General features: G+C 42.1%; 1 protein-coding gene and 1 long non-coding RNA gene across 2 annotated transcripts; one reads left to right on the top strand and one right to left on the bottom strand.

The window, feature by feature from the left end:
* Nucleotides 1-513: 513 nt before the first annotated feature.
* CFAP36 (cilia and flagella associated protein 36) lies at nucleotides 514-18,494 on the bottom strand. Its single transcript, XM_042876678.1, has 10 exons — nucleotides 18,275-18,494; nucleotides 14,384-14,448; nucleotides 13,387-13,488; nucleotides 12,369-12,483; nucleotides 11,368-11,455; nucleotides 9,838-9,889; nucleotides 7,510-7,633; nucleotides 3,222-3,385; nucleotides 2,679-2,834; nucleotides 514-669 (listed from the first exon to the last, which is right to left on the bottom strand). Exons 1-10 carry the CDS (start codon nucleotides 18,390-18,392, stop codon nucleotides 583-585), a joined length of 1,071 nt encoding a protein of 356 aa, XP_042732612.1. The 5' UTR covers nucleotides 18,393-18,494; the 3' UTR covers nucleotides 514-582.
* Nucleotides 3,809-5,269, top strand: LOC122182985. Its single transcript, XR_006180055.1, has 3 exons — nucleotides 3,809-3,873; nucleotides 4,590-4,714; nucleotides 5,088-5,269. It is a non-coding gene; the product is annotated as an uncharacterized LOC122182985 (long non-coding RNA).
* Nucleotides 18,495-19,391: the final 897 nt, after the last annotated feature.

Raw genomic sequence — 19,391 nt, 5'->3', positions numbered from 1 at the left:
CTGGTTCTTACTTTCGCTTTGTTCTTTAAATTATTCATAACAAACTTGGATCTAAGGTATGGGTGAGCTGCCTGGAAGGTGTGTACAGCAGCGTCACCTCCAGCTCTCCTCACTTCATGCTGCATGAGCTGCTCCTTCAAGTACAAGATGGTCACATTAGCACTTCCATGTGAATTCAGACTCATTACAGCCTGAAATAGTAGTTTATTTCTGATATTCTAATGAACCAAGTTCTATAATCTTTAGAAAAAGTTAAGGTTAATCAAATCTGTTCGTTCACATTTTTTAGCTATTATTTTAACAGATGAATATTTGTTGCACATTTGAGTGGGTGAGGCTGTGAAACTGCCTCAGTGCTGAGCACATTCCAGTGAAAATCCGTGAGCTTCCAGCATTCTGGAAAATCCGTTTCCAATGCATTTCAGCACAACTTCAAATATTTTATACAAAGTACAGAATGAGTTGTCCGAAAGCTCTATAAAAACAAGTGTGAGATACTTGAAAACAAACCCGTTCCATTATTGGTCATAATTTATTCTAAAGACGCCTATGTTCTTGAGGTCTGCAATGAGCTTCTCACAATTACCGCTTATTAATAACTTCTTCTTTTAGTTTTTCTGCGAGCACTTTCCTCTTCTGCAGTAGTTTTTGCTTCTCTTCTGAAACTTCCTACAAACAAAATGGGGGGAAAAAAAAACACTGCAATAAATAAACTGCACGACTTCCTAATGCGTACTGCAGCTTCTAATGCTAACTGCTACTCAGGCAGGTGAGCCACGGCAGGCAGTGCTGGCAGAGACCTTTTTTCCTAACAAGGAGCAGCCAAAGAGCATCACTTTCAAACCTGATGCTGCATGCCCACCCCTTCAAACTCGCCTGCAACCCAAAATGATGCAAAAAGTTTCTTCATTTCTTGGGAAGTGGGTCAAGCAGTGTCTTCACTTTACTGGTGCTGCTCAGGAGTTCACCCATCCACGCCAAGGGCACATCCTGAGCACATTAAAATGCTCAGCAATTACAAAGCACTCGTGAGACAACAAAGTTTCTTATCTTAAGTGGGTTCTCTTTGCTAAGGAGCAGCGATCTGCTTTTTGATAGCGTTCTTTTCTAAGGTTTTCTACTATCCCCCTTATCCACATTGAGAGTTTAATCATTTCTTTTCACATAAATGTTTATCAGACCTGTTATTTGTAACAAACACATCATATTACCATAATAATGGTTAGCAGAAGGCTCTTTTCTCCTGAAGTCTGACCTACACTGACTGCTTTATCCTGCCATAGGATGCCAGTCTTTATGGCTGTGCCTGCTTTCCTTGGTGCAGCTGACTGTTTTTCCCAGATGTGATTTTCTATCACAAGGATTTCTGTGATCGCAGCACCTCCTGCATGCTAAGGAGCGTATCGGTTAATTCACTGACTGACAGTCAGTCCTTGAGTTCATCTCCCTGCCCTGCCCAGAATACTGGGTGTTTTATACATGCCATTTGCCTAACAGATTGAAAAGCAGCAGAAGCCTTTTTTTTCTTTTTTTTTTTTTTTCCTACTGTGCCTTAAGGAAACAGGATTTGATACAAGAGTGGTTCTGTTGTTTTCACTGACTTTCCTTGCACTGAGCACTTGCTGTTACCATCACAGGTTTCATCTCCTTGCACTACACATGCAAGGACAAAGCCCTCTGTAAGAGAGATCTGCTGACTGTCCAAGTTGTAAAGTCAGACTGTGACAAATGCTTCAGTCATTATTGCAGATGGAACCAAGATGGTGAGAGGATGACCAGCTGAAACAGCAGCAACACGCCGCATGCCAACCACTGCTGCTGCGTTGCAGTGTCTACCAACTAGAATAATGGGATGAGGATCTCTTGTTACTACAGTCACAATTCAATCTTCTTTCTGAGGTGCAGAACTATCCCACAGAGCTCTCCCTGCCCTTGATACATGGCTGAACAGAGAACACGTTTGTAGCTACCGACCAACATGGGTAGGAGACTGTTCACGACTGTATGTGGGACAAAGACACCATGAAGAATGGAATATCTCTTGTATCTCTACAAATTTACCATTCCCTTTCTTATAATTCTAATTCTTCCACAAGTATCTTCTTGTATTGGAGGCAACCAAATAGATGATAGCAGCATCTATTCCTCAGAGTGCCTTGTCTTTCTATATTGGTTTATCTCATCACTTCTACTCCAGTGGCTGATTTGTTAACCAGGGATTTATTTATTTGAAAAAGGAGCAAAACCCCCTGAGATCAAGAAAACTAAGCAAGCTTTTCTATGTAAAATTGGACTTTGCAAAATATTTTTTCCCTGTCTTAGATGGAAAAAAAAAAACAAAAACAGGGATTTAAGGAAGCCCCCCCCCGAAAAAAAGGTTGGTCAAAGGATTAAAAGAAAGCCAAAGAAAGCCAGCACTCTAACAGTTCATAAACTTAATCAAGAGGATTTGTCAATACAGAGGTGAAATGCTAACTTCTATGCTAAATGCTAAAATGCTAACTAATCATTAACACTTTTAGCCTGTACTCTTCTGCAAAACCAGTGACCTGACAATAGTTCCACTACTCCCACCACTTGCTCCTTTAATACTGCCACCACACTCAGCCACGCCTTCACTGAAACTGCCTGCCTGTTATAAAGCCATCAGGATGATTTTAAGTATTCAAACCCTTTACCTCTTTAGGAGATGGTTCCTCCTCCTTCTGGTCCCTGTTTGTGGGTGGTATTATATTATTTCTTGACTCTTTCTTTGCAGCTACCAGCATATCTCGTTTTTTCTTAAGATACTCCTCCCGTTGTCTCAGCTGCTGCTCGTCAAGTTCTGGTGCATTCTGGATGTTTTTGAAGTACATTTGGAAATAATACACATAACAAAATTAAGTTATGTATTCATGAAATAAAAGCCTTTATATCAACTTTGCCTCTCAACTTAGTTGCTTGTTTTCAGAAGCCAAGCGAGAACTTCAAGCCACAGCTGTCTTACTAAGAACTTATCACAAGGTTAAAGGCTGAATGCTAAGTTCTAGAATTCTACTCTTAAGAACGGAGTGCTGATCTGAACTCCATGCAAATCAAAGTGCTAAATACCACAAACAGCATGCTGGTTAAAAGAAATGCATCACGATAATAAAAACCATGATTATAAACGTAACACTATTTTCTGTCATTCTAGTTTCTGTTTCGGGGGCAGAAGGCATTGCTGGTTGTTTTAAACTTACGTGTCCTTCTGGCACAGCTTTCTGTGCTGCACTTTCTGCACGTTTTGCAGGCGCTCTCTTCTTCGTGTCCTCCTTCCCTCTGGTGGGCTGAGGTGAGCGCTCTGGGCCTTTCTGTGCCGGGCGGACTGGCTTTAAGTCTGCCCTTACAGATTGCTGAGATTCCTCTAAACAGCAACGTCACATAAAAAAAACAAAACAGTAACACATCAAATAAAAAATAAACGGAGGGTTTCCTCTAACATCCAGATCTCTCCTCTGAAGAAGTGGAAGATTTAATAAGAAGGGGAGAAATGTGATTTTATACTTTTCATAAAACTTACCATCAAAATCCACTGGTAAGTACTGTATTTACACGACTAAGTAATGCTTTACATTAAAGCACCGCTGCTGCTATGATGAATTACTGTGTAATGCTTGTGTATGGGAACTGCTGAGTCCCAGCCTGACCCACTGATGGAGTACCTGGGGAAAGGACGGTCAGCCCTGAGAGCACAGGTGAAGGCAATTCAGCTGTGTGACCAGAAGGGGTGGAGCCTGGCTGCACCTCTTTTAGACCCCACTGAAGGGCTGACCCCTGCTGGGGTAGGATTTCTCTCTAGAGGTCTCTTCCTGGTGAAGCTTTCCCCTGTGGACCTGGAGCCTTCAGATATGGGTAAGCAATTTTTTTTCCCTTCTCTTATAGCACCTTTCTATCATGCCAATTCTCCCATCCTATTGTTCTGCCCTATTGCTACAGCTTGGAATGAAATTTCATATGCAATATTCCAGTGGATTGTTTCCATTAAGATTATGCCCTCATTCTCTGTGTTAATTAGGAGTTAGTAATCAGCAGCCCAAACAGCATGCATTAGCTAACTCCAAATACAAGGGTGCTGCTTCAGCTTTCAGCTTTGAAGAACAGAATCAGACAATAGTATTTAAGTGAACTTCTAGGGAAGAGGGAAGGAAGCAGAAACTCAAGGTACAAAGCGTTATGCAGGCCCCAGAACTGGAAGGTCACCTATTCAGACCCACAACTCAAGATCTCATTTTCAGAACTGATCTCCTCTCTAGGAGAGGATGCACCAGAAGTTGGCTTTGTGCCTGACATCAGCAGAGCTCGGAGGCCCAGGTGGGCTGGCTGGGGGCTGCCAGGGGAGCTCTGGGCAGGGAAGTTCAAACAAGGTTCAGGTGACCCCAGTGCCTTCCTTCCTCAATCAGCTCCCTCACCTTGCCCAAAGCAGCTACTCTGCATGCCACCCTGCTTAGTTCTGGCTGCTTTTTCTTGGACAAGTGCTGCCTGTGTTGACAAACAAACCCTCAGCTGATTCCAGCTGTGCTTTTCATGTCTGCAGATACAAAGGATAATTTTGCCTTGCAATCCCACAGAACTCCACTGTGTGTTGCTGAGGCTAGAGTCAAAGTTTTCCGGTCACCAAGCTGCAGAGCAGCCTATGTCTCTAGAACTTCACCAAGACTTCTCCCAAAGCGACCTACAACTATTTCTGAGTAAGGTAAGCTGCTGCCCCTGCTACATTTTTATTAAAAATGGAGAGTCTTAGAACTGTTTAAATAAACCTGAAAATACTGGTATCAATGCAAAAACACCAAGTACAATAAGAATTTTAGTGCATGCAGTCTTTTTGAGTGTATCTGTGATCCCTGAGTTAAGATGCACAACTGAATGTAGCGAATTATAATTCTGCAGTGATGCACTGTGGGTTTTTCTCAGTAATGTTTAGAAACAAGTGGCATTAATATTAAAGTATGAGCAGTTTCCTTGGCCCCTAGCGAAGCACAGTAAGAGATGGCATAGCCTAGCTTCACTGACACTGAGTGCAGAGCAAGCTGTTGTTCCCTCAGTCGTTTGTGGGTTTTTTGTTGCAGGAGGCTGCTGTTGTTTTAAGTTAAAGCATGGAATAGTTCAGTTCAATGCTGCTGCTTTCTTCAGTACAGAAAATGACAACTGAAAAAAGCAATGGGAAAAGCAAAGGGGAGAAAATGCTCAAAGCACAGAAAACAAAGTAAGAAATGTAGAATAAAGATGAAGAATTTGTGTTTCAGTGAAATATGTCCATCTTTTTTGATAAACTGCTTAGAGGTACCACGAGAGCTAAAAGTGCTAGGAAAAAATCTTCACACCAGAGCTGCCTTCTTTAAAAAGCAGAGGAAAAAAAGACCTAAAGAACACACAGTGCATGCCGAACACCAGAACCAACACTATGAACAAGGGAAACCACTTACCAGGAAGTGGTCCTTTGAAATGTGCTGTGTGTGTGCATTTACACTGTTGCTGTCCATATTACAAACACTCGAGCTGTAGATGTTTGTGTCCTAGCAGTACCTGTAGGATGTGATCATAGGACCCTCAGTTTCACTTAACCCACGAACCTGAAAAGACACTAAGGAGACAAGGGAAGGAGGGTCGATGGCAGACATACAAGGAGACAACGTCTCAAAGCACTGTAATTGCACTGGCATATAACCTGTTTTTTCCTCTGAGAATTTGTCTGTATGTACACTCATACTGTGGGTGACTAAGCTAAGCAACACTTTTTGATGTGGGCAAATACTTCAGTCTTCTCAAAAGGCAACCCAGGGCCGCTCTAGCAGGTGCTGCATCCTTATCTGTGCTGGGTGCAAACACAACTGGTAGGTATCCAGGAAGAGGGTGTTCTTGAGGAATGGTAGGAAGGTGCTGTGTGTGACTGTTACTATGAAACTCTCCTTTCTATCTCCTAGCGGTGCAAGAAGTTGGGTGGTCAGTGCACAGGATGAATGGTTTTGCAATTTCATTTGTGAACCACTAACAGGGTTCACCAAACTGAAACTAAGAAAACTAAAGCAACTGCCATTAGCTTCAAATTCATTATATAGTAGAAAACTTTTAGAGGTCCACCAAATGAAGTTTGGGATCTTGAAGTGAAACTGCAAAAGATGATGAAAAGGCACATGGCTGAAAGAGAAGAAATACGTGCCTGACAAAAGGTGGGGGTGCTGTATTTCCCTGACTGAGGACTGTTTTGTGCAAGGGGTCACATTGCCAAGTTGATGCTCCCTTGGTATGGGATACTTCCTCTTCTCAGGTAGGAAAGGCAAGCTACTCTGTTCTGTGCTAAGGTGACTCTTCAAGTGAGAATACAGCCAGGATCTGAGAACAGGTGTGGTGGGCAGCGAGGGTCTGGGACCAAACCACACAGAGAAGAAAGACAGAGGCACAGAGTGCTGTGCTCCTTCCCAGCGCTGCATGTGGTACTATGCAGAAGAGACTCAAGCTGCAGTTATGACCCCATTATCCAAGATGGAGCTTTAGATGGGAGCCCGTGCTCTGGAGTGAGCACGTATTAAGAGACTGAAAAGTAGTCTCTGTATGAGAGTAGTCTGGAAGAAGATTCACAGTATGCACACTCCTTGATTTTTATTTTAGCCCTCACCACCAACTGAAACCACTTTTCTAAGGTTATACTGGAGGATAAGCTGAGACAAGCTTTCTTAGTAGCCTCTTGGAACAGGTATGTGTTGCATGATGCCAGCTCTACAAAGCAAGAAGATTCTCAAAGAGCTGTCTGTCAATTTCTCTGGTGTTTAAGGAGCATAGAAATGCTCAGCTTCAGCTGAACAGGCACAAGAACAGCAAACAAGTTCTGATCCCAGGCTCCAAGATCACCCATCTCTCAAATACAGATTAAGTTCTGCAGATGAGTAATCTAACGGTGCTGTTGAAAGGTGGCATAACTATGCAAAAATAAGAGGAATCAAATCAGGCTAAGAGAAGAATACAAGTACACCTGCAGGCCCCCTGCATTCTTCCAAGAGTGGAAAGCAGAGAATCAGAGTTTAAACAACTGTAACAAAACTTTCCAAGAAGGCAGAAAAGATGAGGGAAAAAGATATTTTATAAGGTGACACTCTTTTCTTTTATATTTCCTAACATGAAGGACACTAAGTCAGTTTTAAAGAACAGAGGGTCCTACAACCACTTCATGTATTAATGGCCACAAAACAGGAAGTGCCCAAGGATGCCCCACAGGTACTAAAAAGGCTAAAAGTATCCAGCTCAAGTGTTTGTGATATGAGAGCTTAGTGTGAATGCATACAAAGATGAATAATGGACCCATGGAAAAATAACTAAGGACAGTGCAGACTTGCTAAAGTTGGAACTGTATTATTGAAAGTGATCTCAGAATATCAAACTACAAATTTTTCACAAACTCTCTTTAAGAATAAATTCCACTGAGATACAATGCTTGTTCTTGAGGATCACGTGTGTGTGTTGCACATCTAGTATTGAGCTTTCTCATAAAATTACCTAATGATAACTTTGGAGTATCTTCAGAACCATCAGCTCCCTCAGTAGACTCCTTAACTTTTACAGTTTCTCTTGAATCTCCTGGAGAACTGGTCACAGCTGGTGATTTGCATTTAGCACGTGCCTTGAATTAAAACAGCAAACAAAACCAAGCGTTACAGTTCCCACCACTGTATCCCAGGCATTAAACTTCCAATACACAGGAAACTCTTGAAAACTCCTAATTAAAATGGTGTTGTTTACACTACCTATATTGCATTGTCAAAGTGAACAAAGCAAACTGCTTATTTTGTTTTACTGGTAGGAATGTTTGTACTGGCTTATAGTTATGAGCTTCTCTGTTTATTTTAGTTCAAAACTTACTCTCTAACCAACAGTCAAATTGAAAACATTAGATAAATTGACATTTTTGTTTCCCAGCTACAAATGGGTGACTTAGGGGTTTTTTATACTGTGCTTTGCTTGTGACTTTCCAACAGACCTCCACCTACCATAAAAACATGTCGTATAGTAAGAGGACTTAGGAGCATGCACTGAAGTTAGAAATAAACAAATAATCACCTGAATGGAAGTAACAGGTTGGATGATTTCTGATGCTGCTTTACCTCTATGCTTATCTGAGAAATCTTGACAATGCAATCCACCCCTGAAAAAGCTGGAAATTGCCCAGAAAATGTCTCTACTCTTCATCAGCCCTCTGATTCGTGCTTTTCTGTTGAGTTAAACTGAGTGAATTTCTATTAATTCTGTAGCCAGACTTCCTGCCAATGCCTTCCAAATAAGTTCTGCATTATTAAACTCTTATGGTCTGGTCCTGTGACTGAAAGGAAGCGGCAGAAGGCATCCCAATGGGATCAGTCATGCTAAGGTAAGCTGAAATAGTATTTTCCACGTGCTCTTTGCTACAGTTTTCTATGGATAAGAAGGTTTAAGAATTCCATCTTAGAGCAAATAGAGCTGAAGTACCAAGTTTTATCTTTATGAAATATGCAGAAGAGTCTTTCAATAAGTAAGTAGTTTGGCTGACAGAATTACATGTCTTCAAAAAGAACCACTAAATGGAATTAGATATCGTAAGCTCTCAAGTGCAGTTCATGAGGTACAGCTCCATGCATGCATTTCTATTCCAAGAAGAAACAGTTCAGTGGCTAGGCTGAAAAATGAGACACTGCTGTAATCTGGCACGTTTATCAAGAATACTGATATTCTTGGCTGGCCTGTAAGGATTTGGATAAGCCTGTACCTTAGAATATCATTTGTTAAAATGAGACAGAGAGCTTCTAGGTTTCGTAGAACAGGTGACTCATTTCCTGGAATGCATCACTGTAACATAGGAAACAATGTTTTTTTACCCTTTTTCTGCAGTGTCAGAGGACAGCAGAGGTTACTTTGGTAGAATTTCAGTAATGTGACTATCATCTGCATGTATCATGGTCTGACCTAAGGAACAAGCTTGGAAATAAAGTGGAGACCTCTGCAGTAGTTATTATTTGGCCTCCAGGTAGTTTCCTCTGTCAATCAGGCTGAAGAAACACACAATGCTTTCTCTTTTCAAATTTACTAGGCTCAATTTCCTATGATGGAAAAGAACAGAGAAGCCATTTTGCTCCCTTTTTAAACGGCCTACAATTTGAGCTTTTCTGTATACTTGAAATATATTTTCCTGTTGAAGAGGAGATTTACTGACGCATTTTCACTGTAGAAACTACAGTCATTGTAGCTGCTGCTGCCTCCTCAGAGAAGCCTTCCTCAGACTTCAATCTGCTTCTCAGTTGCTTCATGACTGGCAGTTCAGCCAGTCCCCACTTACATTCAGTTACCTGAGCGATGGTTTCGCTTGGAAGGGATTTCTAGTTCCTGGTGATTAGGTTCTGGCAGCGCTGGGCTGACTTAATGAGTAACTACAGTGTCTACGAAGCAATCCTTAACATTCCTGAGAGATTAAGAATGCTGCAGTCACTAAGAAGCTTATGCTTTGAAGTTTCTTTGATCTTGACAGAATTGGTAATTCAGATGTTCTCTAAATCTGAAAGGCTGACACCCGTTGCCAGAATCTTACAATTCAGGTACTAAAGGAATATGCTTATGAGCTGCACCAGATGACTGGTGAATACTGGTATTATACGTGGCATTAATGTCAACGATACCATCAAGAAAAATGTAGACAACAGAACAGCCCCTTCAAAATGAAGACCTTATTGACAGAGCTTTTATTTGCTTAGGGTGGCATGTGCTGCCTTGGAGTGATACAGTTGATGCCTGGGACGAGAATATTCAAAGCGTTTCTCAATCCTCAGCATAAACCATCTAGAAAGATAAGATACTCACTTCTTCCATCCGTCTCCTTTCTTGCTCTATTTCATATTCTTCCTTAGATTTCCTGTAACACAAGATGTAAGTCGAGACTTCTTTGCTACCAATGACTTCTACGTAAATTCAGCATTGCTTAAATAGCTGGGGACTATCAAATCAATTGTTGGATATGTGAGCAAGTGTCCAAAATACATAGGCAGTGTCTCCTATTTATTTCCACAGAAATGACAGCAGATACAACGGAGCACAACAGCACAATTTGGTAAATTCTCAGCTACAAAACGTTATTTTTCAATGCAATCACCACTAAGCAAGCATTTTCAGCAGCAATGAAAAAGAGCTTGTGTTCAGTGCTCCTAGAAGACTTCATGACTGTCCAGAACACGGCTTGCCTTCCACACTGCTGTCACCACTGCTGATCATCAAGCAACTCACTGTGCTAATATCTAGTGCCTGCTCTCCATACACATTCAGCCAGCATCTACAAGTTTCAGTGGAAGCAATTTTTTTTTCTGCATAAAGGAATCCAAGGATGCACCTTGGCTTCATATGTGCTTCTGTATCAAACGCCATCTTGCCAGAGTGCCCCTCTGCTGCCATCTGTCACTCAGCAACAAAATATAACTGGATATTGCTGGGAAGGTTCAACCTCTACTGCTGTACTACCACCATCTGCCTGTGATGTTGTAGGCCAGCATCATAACACAGCAGGCATTTCTTCCAGAGCAGCCTACGTATTTCATGACTTAAATGAAAATGCATTCTTGAAAGAGAAAATCATGATAGACATGCAGAACTCAGTCCTCTATCTCTCCCTGAACTAAAATAATTGTATATGAATTTCCAGGGCTTATCTATCTATCCACTGATTGAGTTGCTAAAGGTAGAAACACAGAGGGTAAATATAATAATATAACCCAAATGGATTAATATGTTATTATTTGTTTATGATTCTTTCTATATGGGTGAACTGGGAGTGGAGGAGAATCTATGGAAGTTGTATCAGTCACATGCATCTTAGATGACAGCAGGACACGCTGAACACAACTAAGGAGGAGGCTGTGGAAATGAGTAAGGACTACTGCAGAAGCACAATTTGCCTTTCCAAGGCTTTGAAGGACATAGAACAAAGTATGGTATCCTCGTTAAGGAGTAGCAAAGCTGCTTTAAGCAGAGTTGATCGTATATCTTCACTCCTGGGTTAAGAGTGCTCACAGAACAGCTTACAGCTTCCTTTGTCCAAAGTCACTGGACACAGCTCTGTCTTGAGATTCAGAGGACAATGGAACCAGTGGGGCTTTTAAGGCTGCACATCATTTCATGAATCACCAAGATGGTTCCACCATGGCAGAGTGGTAATTCTCATGTCTTTAGATAGCCTTGATCACATCCACTGTCTAGCACAATTCATTTTTCTCGTGCCATCTGAAAGCAGTTTCCCAGAAAAGGCTAGAAGGTCTATATCCTTCATTATAAAGGCTATATAGGTCCTATATCCTTTTATTTTAAAGGAAGGTGGAAAGTAGGACTGATTTCTTATTTTACCTTAGAACCTCCCTGAGTATTTTCATTTCTTCTTCTTCAATTTCACTGAATACATCGGAACCCTCTGTCAAACAGTCAGGCAACACACCTACCAAAAAATAAAAGTATGCAAAAAGCATGCTTTACTCTAAAGAAAGTTATTTCGAACTCCACTGGCATCAGTGTTCAGACAAAGATGAGAAATAAATCTTGTTGAGATAAAGGAGAGAAAGAAAAAAATATACCTAATCCTTCCTTGCTGTAAATTGTTTACAAAATGATTCTAGATCCTTGTTGCAAGTAGCAAAAAGGCAAAAGTCTCTGACATAAAAAAGGCTTTGCTATCTGAGGGAAGAACATACAGCACAGTCTGCACTGATCATTATATGCTATTTCCTGCAGACTACAAACCAACCATGGTTAATTAAACCATTTTCTAATCTAGGTGTTGCATTAAACTTAAGTATTCTCTGGAAAAAAAACACGCACCCAGTGAGACAAAACAAAGGAGTAACACAGAAGACATGGATGAAAAGAGGGAGAAGATAAAAAAACTTCTAGGAACATCAGCAGAGCAGTAGAGTTGGGTGTAAAGTTCTTCTTTTACAGCACTTATCTATTACAATGATGAAGGCCAAACTTCTGCTCTGTCCATAGATTTTTTCATGTGCAAATGCAGTGTGAACTGTAGGGCAGGCATGACAGACTGCACTGAGCTCTGCAACAGAGCACTATCACTACTGATGAAATGATGCAATTAACACTCAGCAAAATTCTCTAGCAAAAAACAGATCAAGTTTCACCCAAAATCTTATAGAGTTCGCCATCTGTTACTTGAAAAAGGAAAATAAACTTCTGTGTCTGAGAATATAATCCAAGAACTAAAATCCTGGTCTCAGTAAAACCAGCTCAGTGTTTTCCCTTAACTTCAACTCCAGCACTCTGTTTTCATTTATAACTGGATTACACAGTCTTAAAAAAAGTAAATGTGAGGGTTTTTTGTTTTCTTTTCTACTTCTTACCATTTCTTTCTTTCATGACTCTTATGGCTTGCAATTGCATTTCCATATTTTTCTGTACCATCATTTTTTTAAATAGTCTAAAATCTTCTGCTGCCAGCACTGTCTGCAAAATGGCCTGTGGGAGGAAGGCATATGCAAATTAATTAAAATACAGAAATCAAAACCTTTTCAGTTTGCTTGAAATTATATTAAAATTTACATTCTGTGGAACTTGTTGTTAATAACTCTATTTCATCCTTTTATCTGTCTGCTTTTTCTAGCTATATAAGTTGAGCTGGTAGGCAAGAAAAGAATTTGATGGTTTATTGCCCTTGGATCATGATGGCTACATATTATCATAAAGCCCGGAAGGTTTCCCAGTGTAAGTTTACAACCACAATTTGTTGGATTTCTTGAACAAATCTGTAAGCTTGAGAAAGGAATGTGCGCCCTGACAAACCTTGCTGGAGGAGACATTTCAACAAGGCACTTCACTGGCAGGAGGAGCTCCCACTTCTCTGCCCCGCATACCTGAGACAATTCCTAAAGATAGCTTCCAGCAGGTGAAGCAGTACAGAATCAAGCCTTGTCTCCCCAGGGCAATCTCTGTCTTACAGATTTTACTGTTTTATTACAAAATTGGGGGAAAACACCTTTTGCTTTTGTGTCTGTTTTTCTTAATCTTCAAGTTTTTCTGCTACTACAAATGGACTGAATGCCACCATAAAGCTGACAAATCTGCACATAAAGGTAGGTGGCAGACATGCCTTTAAGCTTAGAGGTTTGGTTTAGAAAGTATAAAGCATGGAAGAGAAATCTCAAAAGAGTGACAGCACACAAGTGCCTGCTGCTGTTTCAAAGATGCACGTTTTGCTGCTCAAAGTTCACAATATAAACAGGCATATTAGGTTTTATAGAACGTTGAAGTTTTAAAAAGAAAGCTTTTCCAACATGCATGTTTGCATGTTCAAATGTGCATCTGTGGAAAGACAAAGCTAAAACATTAAATCTATGCATTCCTTAGCAAAGGAAAATATACCTGCGAAGTGTGAGTCTTTGCAAGAGGAGATGAAAAAGCTTCCTGAAATTTCTCTTCAGTAATGCCAACTTCTGTAAGATAGCCTTCTAATAATTTTTCGACCTGTAAGAAATATAAGCCTTACTTTCTAGGAGATTTTCCCCTAAGAATCGTGGTGTTTTTTGCCCATAGCTCTATCTTTTTTCTTGCTGCTGTTGTGTTTTTTTAAAACTCCCAGAGAAATCACTGCAATAACATCACTGCTTTCTCTGATACTCCTGGCCTATTTGCTTTTATAAGCCGTCCTAAATCAGTGCCGATTTTTTTTGCTGAAACTGGTCACTGCTTAACTGAACCTCTCCAGCCTCCAGGGACCTCACCTCTCTACCTTCTCTCCAGACTCCCAGCTGATATTCCTCACCATTTGTACTTATTAAGTAAAAGGATTTTTTGGCCAGTCTGTGCATCCAAGGATCCATCTTCAGGATCACAGCAGAAATCACTGCTGGCCTATACTCACTCCACTCATGGTTCTTGACATCAAGAACTACCAAGCCTTGTTATAAGGAAACGTTTTAGAAAACTGTGTGCATTGATTGTAAGTATTTTCAGCACGCTCCAAAAACATTCTGTATTTTATTCTGATACTTGAAATAATTCAGTAGGTTTACCAATCTCATAAGGAAACAAGTTTTCTAACATTGTGCTGTTTGTCCTTAACTTTCCACAACATGTGAAGGCTCTCCAGCTCATAACACATTCTAGCTAGCCACTGCACTCACATTAAGGACAAATAGGTAAGGCTGTGTAAGAAAAAATAACATTTCTGTATATCTGTGCTTATGCCTCAAAACGCACAGATGAGCATGACTCAAAGAATACCTAAATAACACTCATGGCACGCAGCATTAGTAAATTCCGAATAACAAATACAGCACAACTAGAAGTTCATCCACATACTACTTCAACAGTGCACATTATTTCTTAGAATTCCACCCCAGCAGTGAATAACACTCACCAGTGCTTGGTATTCCTGATAAATTTCTGTGTAGGACAACTTGCTTTCCTCTTCATCATCAAAAACTGGAAAACACACATCTCTGAGTCAGTGTTTCACGTACCTGTACTTCCAATACCAGTGCCACAAATTAACTTTCCATTTAGAGTAAGACCGACCTTTACAAGTTAATACTTTTCATCATGTGACAAGACATGATCAGTAATAAAAACCTATTTTTTCCACACATTCAGGCTACCCACGTACTTGTGGCAATTTATCGTAACACTGCTAATTTAATACTAGAAAAATGCACTTTCACCACAGAAGAGATTCCTAAGCAAGACGAGGATTCGGCAGATAGATGCATTAAGAAGTAAGATTTAATGTAAGAACTACCATGTGAACTTGCATGAGGTTGTTCTAATACGGAAGATGACACTGAATCAGGTTATTTGTCTCTGCATACATTTAAATGAAGGCTGTGCTAATGACTTGAACTTTTATTTTAAATGCTGTTCACTAACAAGAAGCCAGTGCGATGCAGGAAAGAGAGATCGTGCTTGCAAAACAATTGAGAGAGAGTCCCAAAGAGAAGATCTGGTGCTGGTCATTTACTGTTACTTGCTAACATTTTATTTACCACGGTCCAGACAAAACGGGAGTCCATGCAGCAGGTGCCATTATTATCCATGCAGACTCACATTAACAACTCTTGACTGAAAATACCAAGCTAATGATTTCTGTAGCACAGAATAGAAGCAGCAGAAAGCAAGAGAAATGGAAGACTGGGGCTTTTACACTCACACTTACAATTTGCATTTTTATCATGTCAGCAACGAACAGAAGTCATGCAAAACCCAGCAATTAAAGCAGAGGCTTATTAGTAAGACATCGTCAGTTCCCCTCAAGATTAGCCACTCCACCTTGGACAAGTCACTGCCCATTTGCATGCTTTGAAGTCATCTGAAGAATAGGAATTCTGCTCACAAACTGGTGAGTGGGTGCGATTTTTTTTTCATGTGCCATCCGCAATGGTGATGGTATTTGTGTGACAGAACTAGTGCAACCCTCCCAGTAATTCAGAGTGACTCTTGGAAAGATCATTTTCCAGCTGCAACAACACTGAGGCAACGTCAGTTAGAACCCAGACAGGTCGTTCCTAACAGCTAGCATTAATTCATTACAACCTACAGCAAATACAAACATCTAATCAAGCAGTTCTGGCCCTCTAAATAACACAAGGAAGCTTGCTTTTCAATAGATAGAATTTGGAAAGCCAGCAATTGCTTTTGTTTCATTTCTCCACCTAGGAAAATGTTTTTTTCCATATCATTTCATTACAAAAAAAAAAGGTTTTACAAGTATACAGCAATACATACAAATGGTAGAAAATGCTTGTTTCACAAAAATAGTACTATAAATCCTACTCTTAAAACAAAACAGCTTCTATGTTAACCACCACATTACAAACCCAAGATGGTGAAGATTCTTCACTGCCTCTATTGTCTTCTGCATCTCCTTCCCTCTGGGGATCTCTGTGATACCCTATGCAGACCCTAACCTTTGTCTTTATGTCTCCCTGCCCTTCTACCCCCTCCTGTTCCTTACCCCTCTGAATACCCCAGGAGGGCTGGCAAAAGGACCAAAGGGACTCCAGGTCCTCCTCCTTGCACAGTTCCAGGACAACATGGAAAGCAGAATGGAAAGCTTCCACAAACTGCTGCTTTCAGAGTCTGAACAAAAATGATGAAGTGAAATGTCAGATAAACCAAGTGAGGTCAACATCCTCCTGTGTTAAACTGCATTAAGGAATACTGTGTCTGAATGGGGATCCTGGATTTTCTCAAGTTATGTCTTCTAAATCATGTTATGATCTTTTTCCTCTAGGTTTTGGCTCTGAGTCTTTGGTCACCGAACAGGAAAGACCTGAAGAACCCAATACACCAGGACAAGATGGGAGACCCAGATGTCCTTGGGAGACAAACTCAGCATTTTCCTGCTAACATTGAAAACCACTGCTAGCAAATTCCTCAAACAGGGTGACAGCTATGTGAAGTTTGAGTCCTCCCTGCTGGGACTGAGCTGACTCATCTGCAGTCACAGACCCAGTAAGTACAGGATCTCCTCTGTTCCTACCCCCAGTCCCACCCCCAACCGGGAGTCAGTCACCTGCTGCTGCTTTTTGTACCCTGTCTTTACCCTCCAGTCTTCAACATCATTGTCAAGCTCATCTATTTACAAAGCAATATTTCAACTTATACCTTAGAATATCTGAGTAAAACAGAAAAGCCCCCACCCTTTAAGGCATGCCCACAGGCTGAGCTTGAGTTCTGAAGCCACAGAAACGGAAATTAATGAAGCCATGAGAAATTAGTCAAGTCCCCAGAAAGAGGGAAAGAGAAAACAAGCAATTAGCAACAGATACAACAACAGTAGGATCACTCCTACTAAATGCAATGTTAAATAAACATGCAAAATTTAGTAATATGCAACTAAATATGCAAAATAATTGCACACCCATTACTAAAGCTTGAACTCTAGTTTTGACTAATCAGAAATTGACACTTAATTGAAATGATGCCTTTTTTTTTTTTTCTTCAGTCCGAAGGCTTTGGACATTTTGAGAACAAAAAGAATTCTGCCCCAACAAAACACTTCAGTAACAGTGGTAGAATTAGCACATTTATTGAAAGGAAACGCAAACAAGCGCTGAACTGCAATTAAAAGTTTGCATTTCTTCAACTGTGCTTCTTAGCAACCCTAACACTGCAGCAACACTTCCTCAGCCTTTTCTTTTTTCTCAATAGCTGCTGGGAGTTGTCCAAAGAAACCCTGGAAGACCACTTGCTCCCATTTCTCTACTTTGCTCCTCTAATTTCTTACACAGCAACAAACTGGCAGGGGGCCATTATATAAGCCCGCTTCATGGAAATGTACAGAGGTTCCATAAATCTTCTTACTGCCAGTAAATTCCACTCAACCTTCTAAGGAGAGATCACTGCTACAGAGAGGGATAATGCACACCCTGATTCCTAAAACAAGAGAGGCAGCTCCCACCTATCCCACCCACTTCACGGCAATCAAAACGCCTCAATGTCAAGAAGTCTGAGCAGACACTGAGGCAAAAGCTCTAGCCACACTTTTTCTGTTGCTTCCATGTGGCAGACTGGTAACTTTACCCAACCTTCTCATTTACCAGTGTATCAGGGAAAGGTGTGAGCGCCCACAGTGATCTTCAGAGGTCACGAAGGGTGGAAACAATTTCCAGATTCATAGCAGCCCTCGACACGAGCTGCTGCACAGCACAAGGTGACAGCGCCGGGAAGCCTTTGTGTCATAATATCAGTGTTTCAGTGTTAAAATGCATCGATGATGGCTTAAAGGATTCTCCTCAATCAAAGCATTCCTTTTATTGCACGCTGAGTAACTCAGGATAGGTGACTGTAACTGGGTTTTTATTTTATAACATACCTTCACCATCACTGGGGGTTTTCCACACTCATCTGACACCTGCTTGAGCAGGTATTTCACCCAGCCCTCCCCATCCCACCCAGGATGCTGAGGCTTTGGGGTGACAAAGAACGGCCCGTTAACCCAAACCTCCAACAGCTTTCCCAACCTCTTAATATGTGTTAGTTTTCCTTCATATCGTTCTCCTGGTTAAAAACGCCCCGTTCTTAGACACAGCTGACTGGAGCGAGCCGCTGCTTAAGCACGGCAGCTCCTCGGGTGCGACCCGGAAGGACCACATTTTATTCCTCGTACCACAGAGCGATGCCTTCAACCCCTCAGCGCTGGGGTCCCGTGCCGGCCTACCTCACAAACCCGCACCGAAGCGGGGTCGCCCGTCCAGCCCGCCCGCCAACCCGGCTCCTCCGCCAGGAAGGGCCTCAGCGCCCCGCCGCTCACCCTCGCATTTCTGCTCCATGAACTCCAACACGGGGACGGACCAGGCGGGCCCGCGGAGGAACCCGGCGATGCTGTCTACCACCCACTCCACGTCGGCCTCCTCCTCCTCCGCCGCCATGGCCGGGCCTCCCAGAGCGGCGCCGGGTTTGGGGATGGGGGTCGGGCGGTGGTGCGCGCACGCCTCACCACGGCAACTGGCGTCACGGCACCACCGCGCGCTCCCGCGGAGGGGACCGGGGCTGGGCGCGTGGGGAGGGTGGAGGGCAGAGGGCTGCCCTAACGACCTACAGCCGTAATCAGATCATGGCTTTAGGGGAGGGGCGGTCAGCAGCCGCAAATGCGGCGGCATTAAAAGATAGAGTGGAAACGAGGCCTGCAGTGAGGTCGCCGCAAAGCGGCGCCGCGATCGCTGAAGAGGCTGCGCGTGCAGCGGGGCTGAGGGGAGGGACGGCAGGGCGGGAAGGCGGGCGCGCTCCCCAGCCGCCTCAGCCCCCCGCCGCCTCAGCCCCCAGCTCTGAGCCCGCTTTTTTTTCTTTAAGCGACATTAATTTAATTTCAGCCACTGTCCTCCCCCGCGGCGCGGCTGAAAGGCTGGAGTGCCCTCCTTAGGGTTTAAATGTATTCCCCTCCCGATGCTTTGCTGCTTCTGCGTAACTGATAAGTTGGGATGTTTTCTTACACGCGAGAGGTTTGTTTTTAAAACCCAAACGCCTACTTTAAGTGTATTTATCTGTCGCTTTTGGTTTTTGCTCAAATAGTGTCACCATCCTGGTTGCCTCAGGCGCTATTCTTGTTCTTAATTAAGAATATCTCTTGTAGACATTGATGAGATTTTACCCGCACGTAGATACAGTGCTGCGTGCCAATTAATTTATTATCGTCTCAAAGAGAGAACAATTCTATGCTGTCCTCTCTACCTGGTGTGGTGCACAAAGCTCCTTTATGGTAGCCCACCAGTGCTTCCATCTCTGCAGTCGGTTCTGTGGTCTGATGCCATGTGTAACATAAAGGTACAGCTTGCCTCCTGTAGGACAGCCACTTCAGATTTGATGGTTGGCATGGTTCGATTGCTAATTCAGACTTCCATGGTTGTACAGTATGTTCACTTCTTGCACAC

The sequence above is a fragment of the Lagopus leucura genome, unplaced genomic scaffold (assembly GCF_019238085.1).
Source record: "Lagopus leucura isolate 7727_CA_CO unplaced genomic scaffold, USGS_WTPT01 Super-Scaffold_73, whole genome shotgun sequence".
Taxonomy (NCBI): domain Eukaryota; kingdom Metazoa; phylum Chordata; class Aves; order Galliformes; family Phasianidae; genus Lagopus; species Lagopus leucura.
The sequence above is the reverse complement of the archived record's forward strand: the minus strand, read 5'-3'. Positions and strand labels throughout refer to the sequence as shown.

Excerpts from the sequence above, each read along its gene's own strand:
- CFAP36 (XM_042876678.1), bottom strand. The coding sequence starts at position 18,392 with ATGGCGGCGGAGGAGGAGGAGGCCGACGTGGAGTGGGTGGTAGACAGC. Across the intron at positions 14,449-18,274 it reads CATGGAGCAGAAATGCGAGG|TTTTTGATGATGAAGAGGAA; the intron begins GTGAGCGGCGGG and ends TGTGTTTTCCAG. Across the intron at positions 3,386-7,509 it reads TACTCCAAAGTTATCATTAG|AGGAATCTCAGCAATCTGTA; the intron begins GTAATTTTATGA and ends GTTGCTGTTTAG.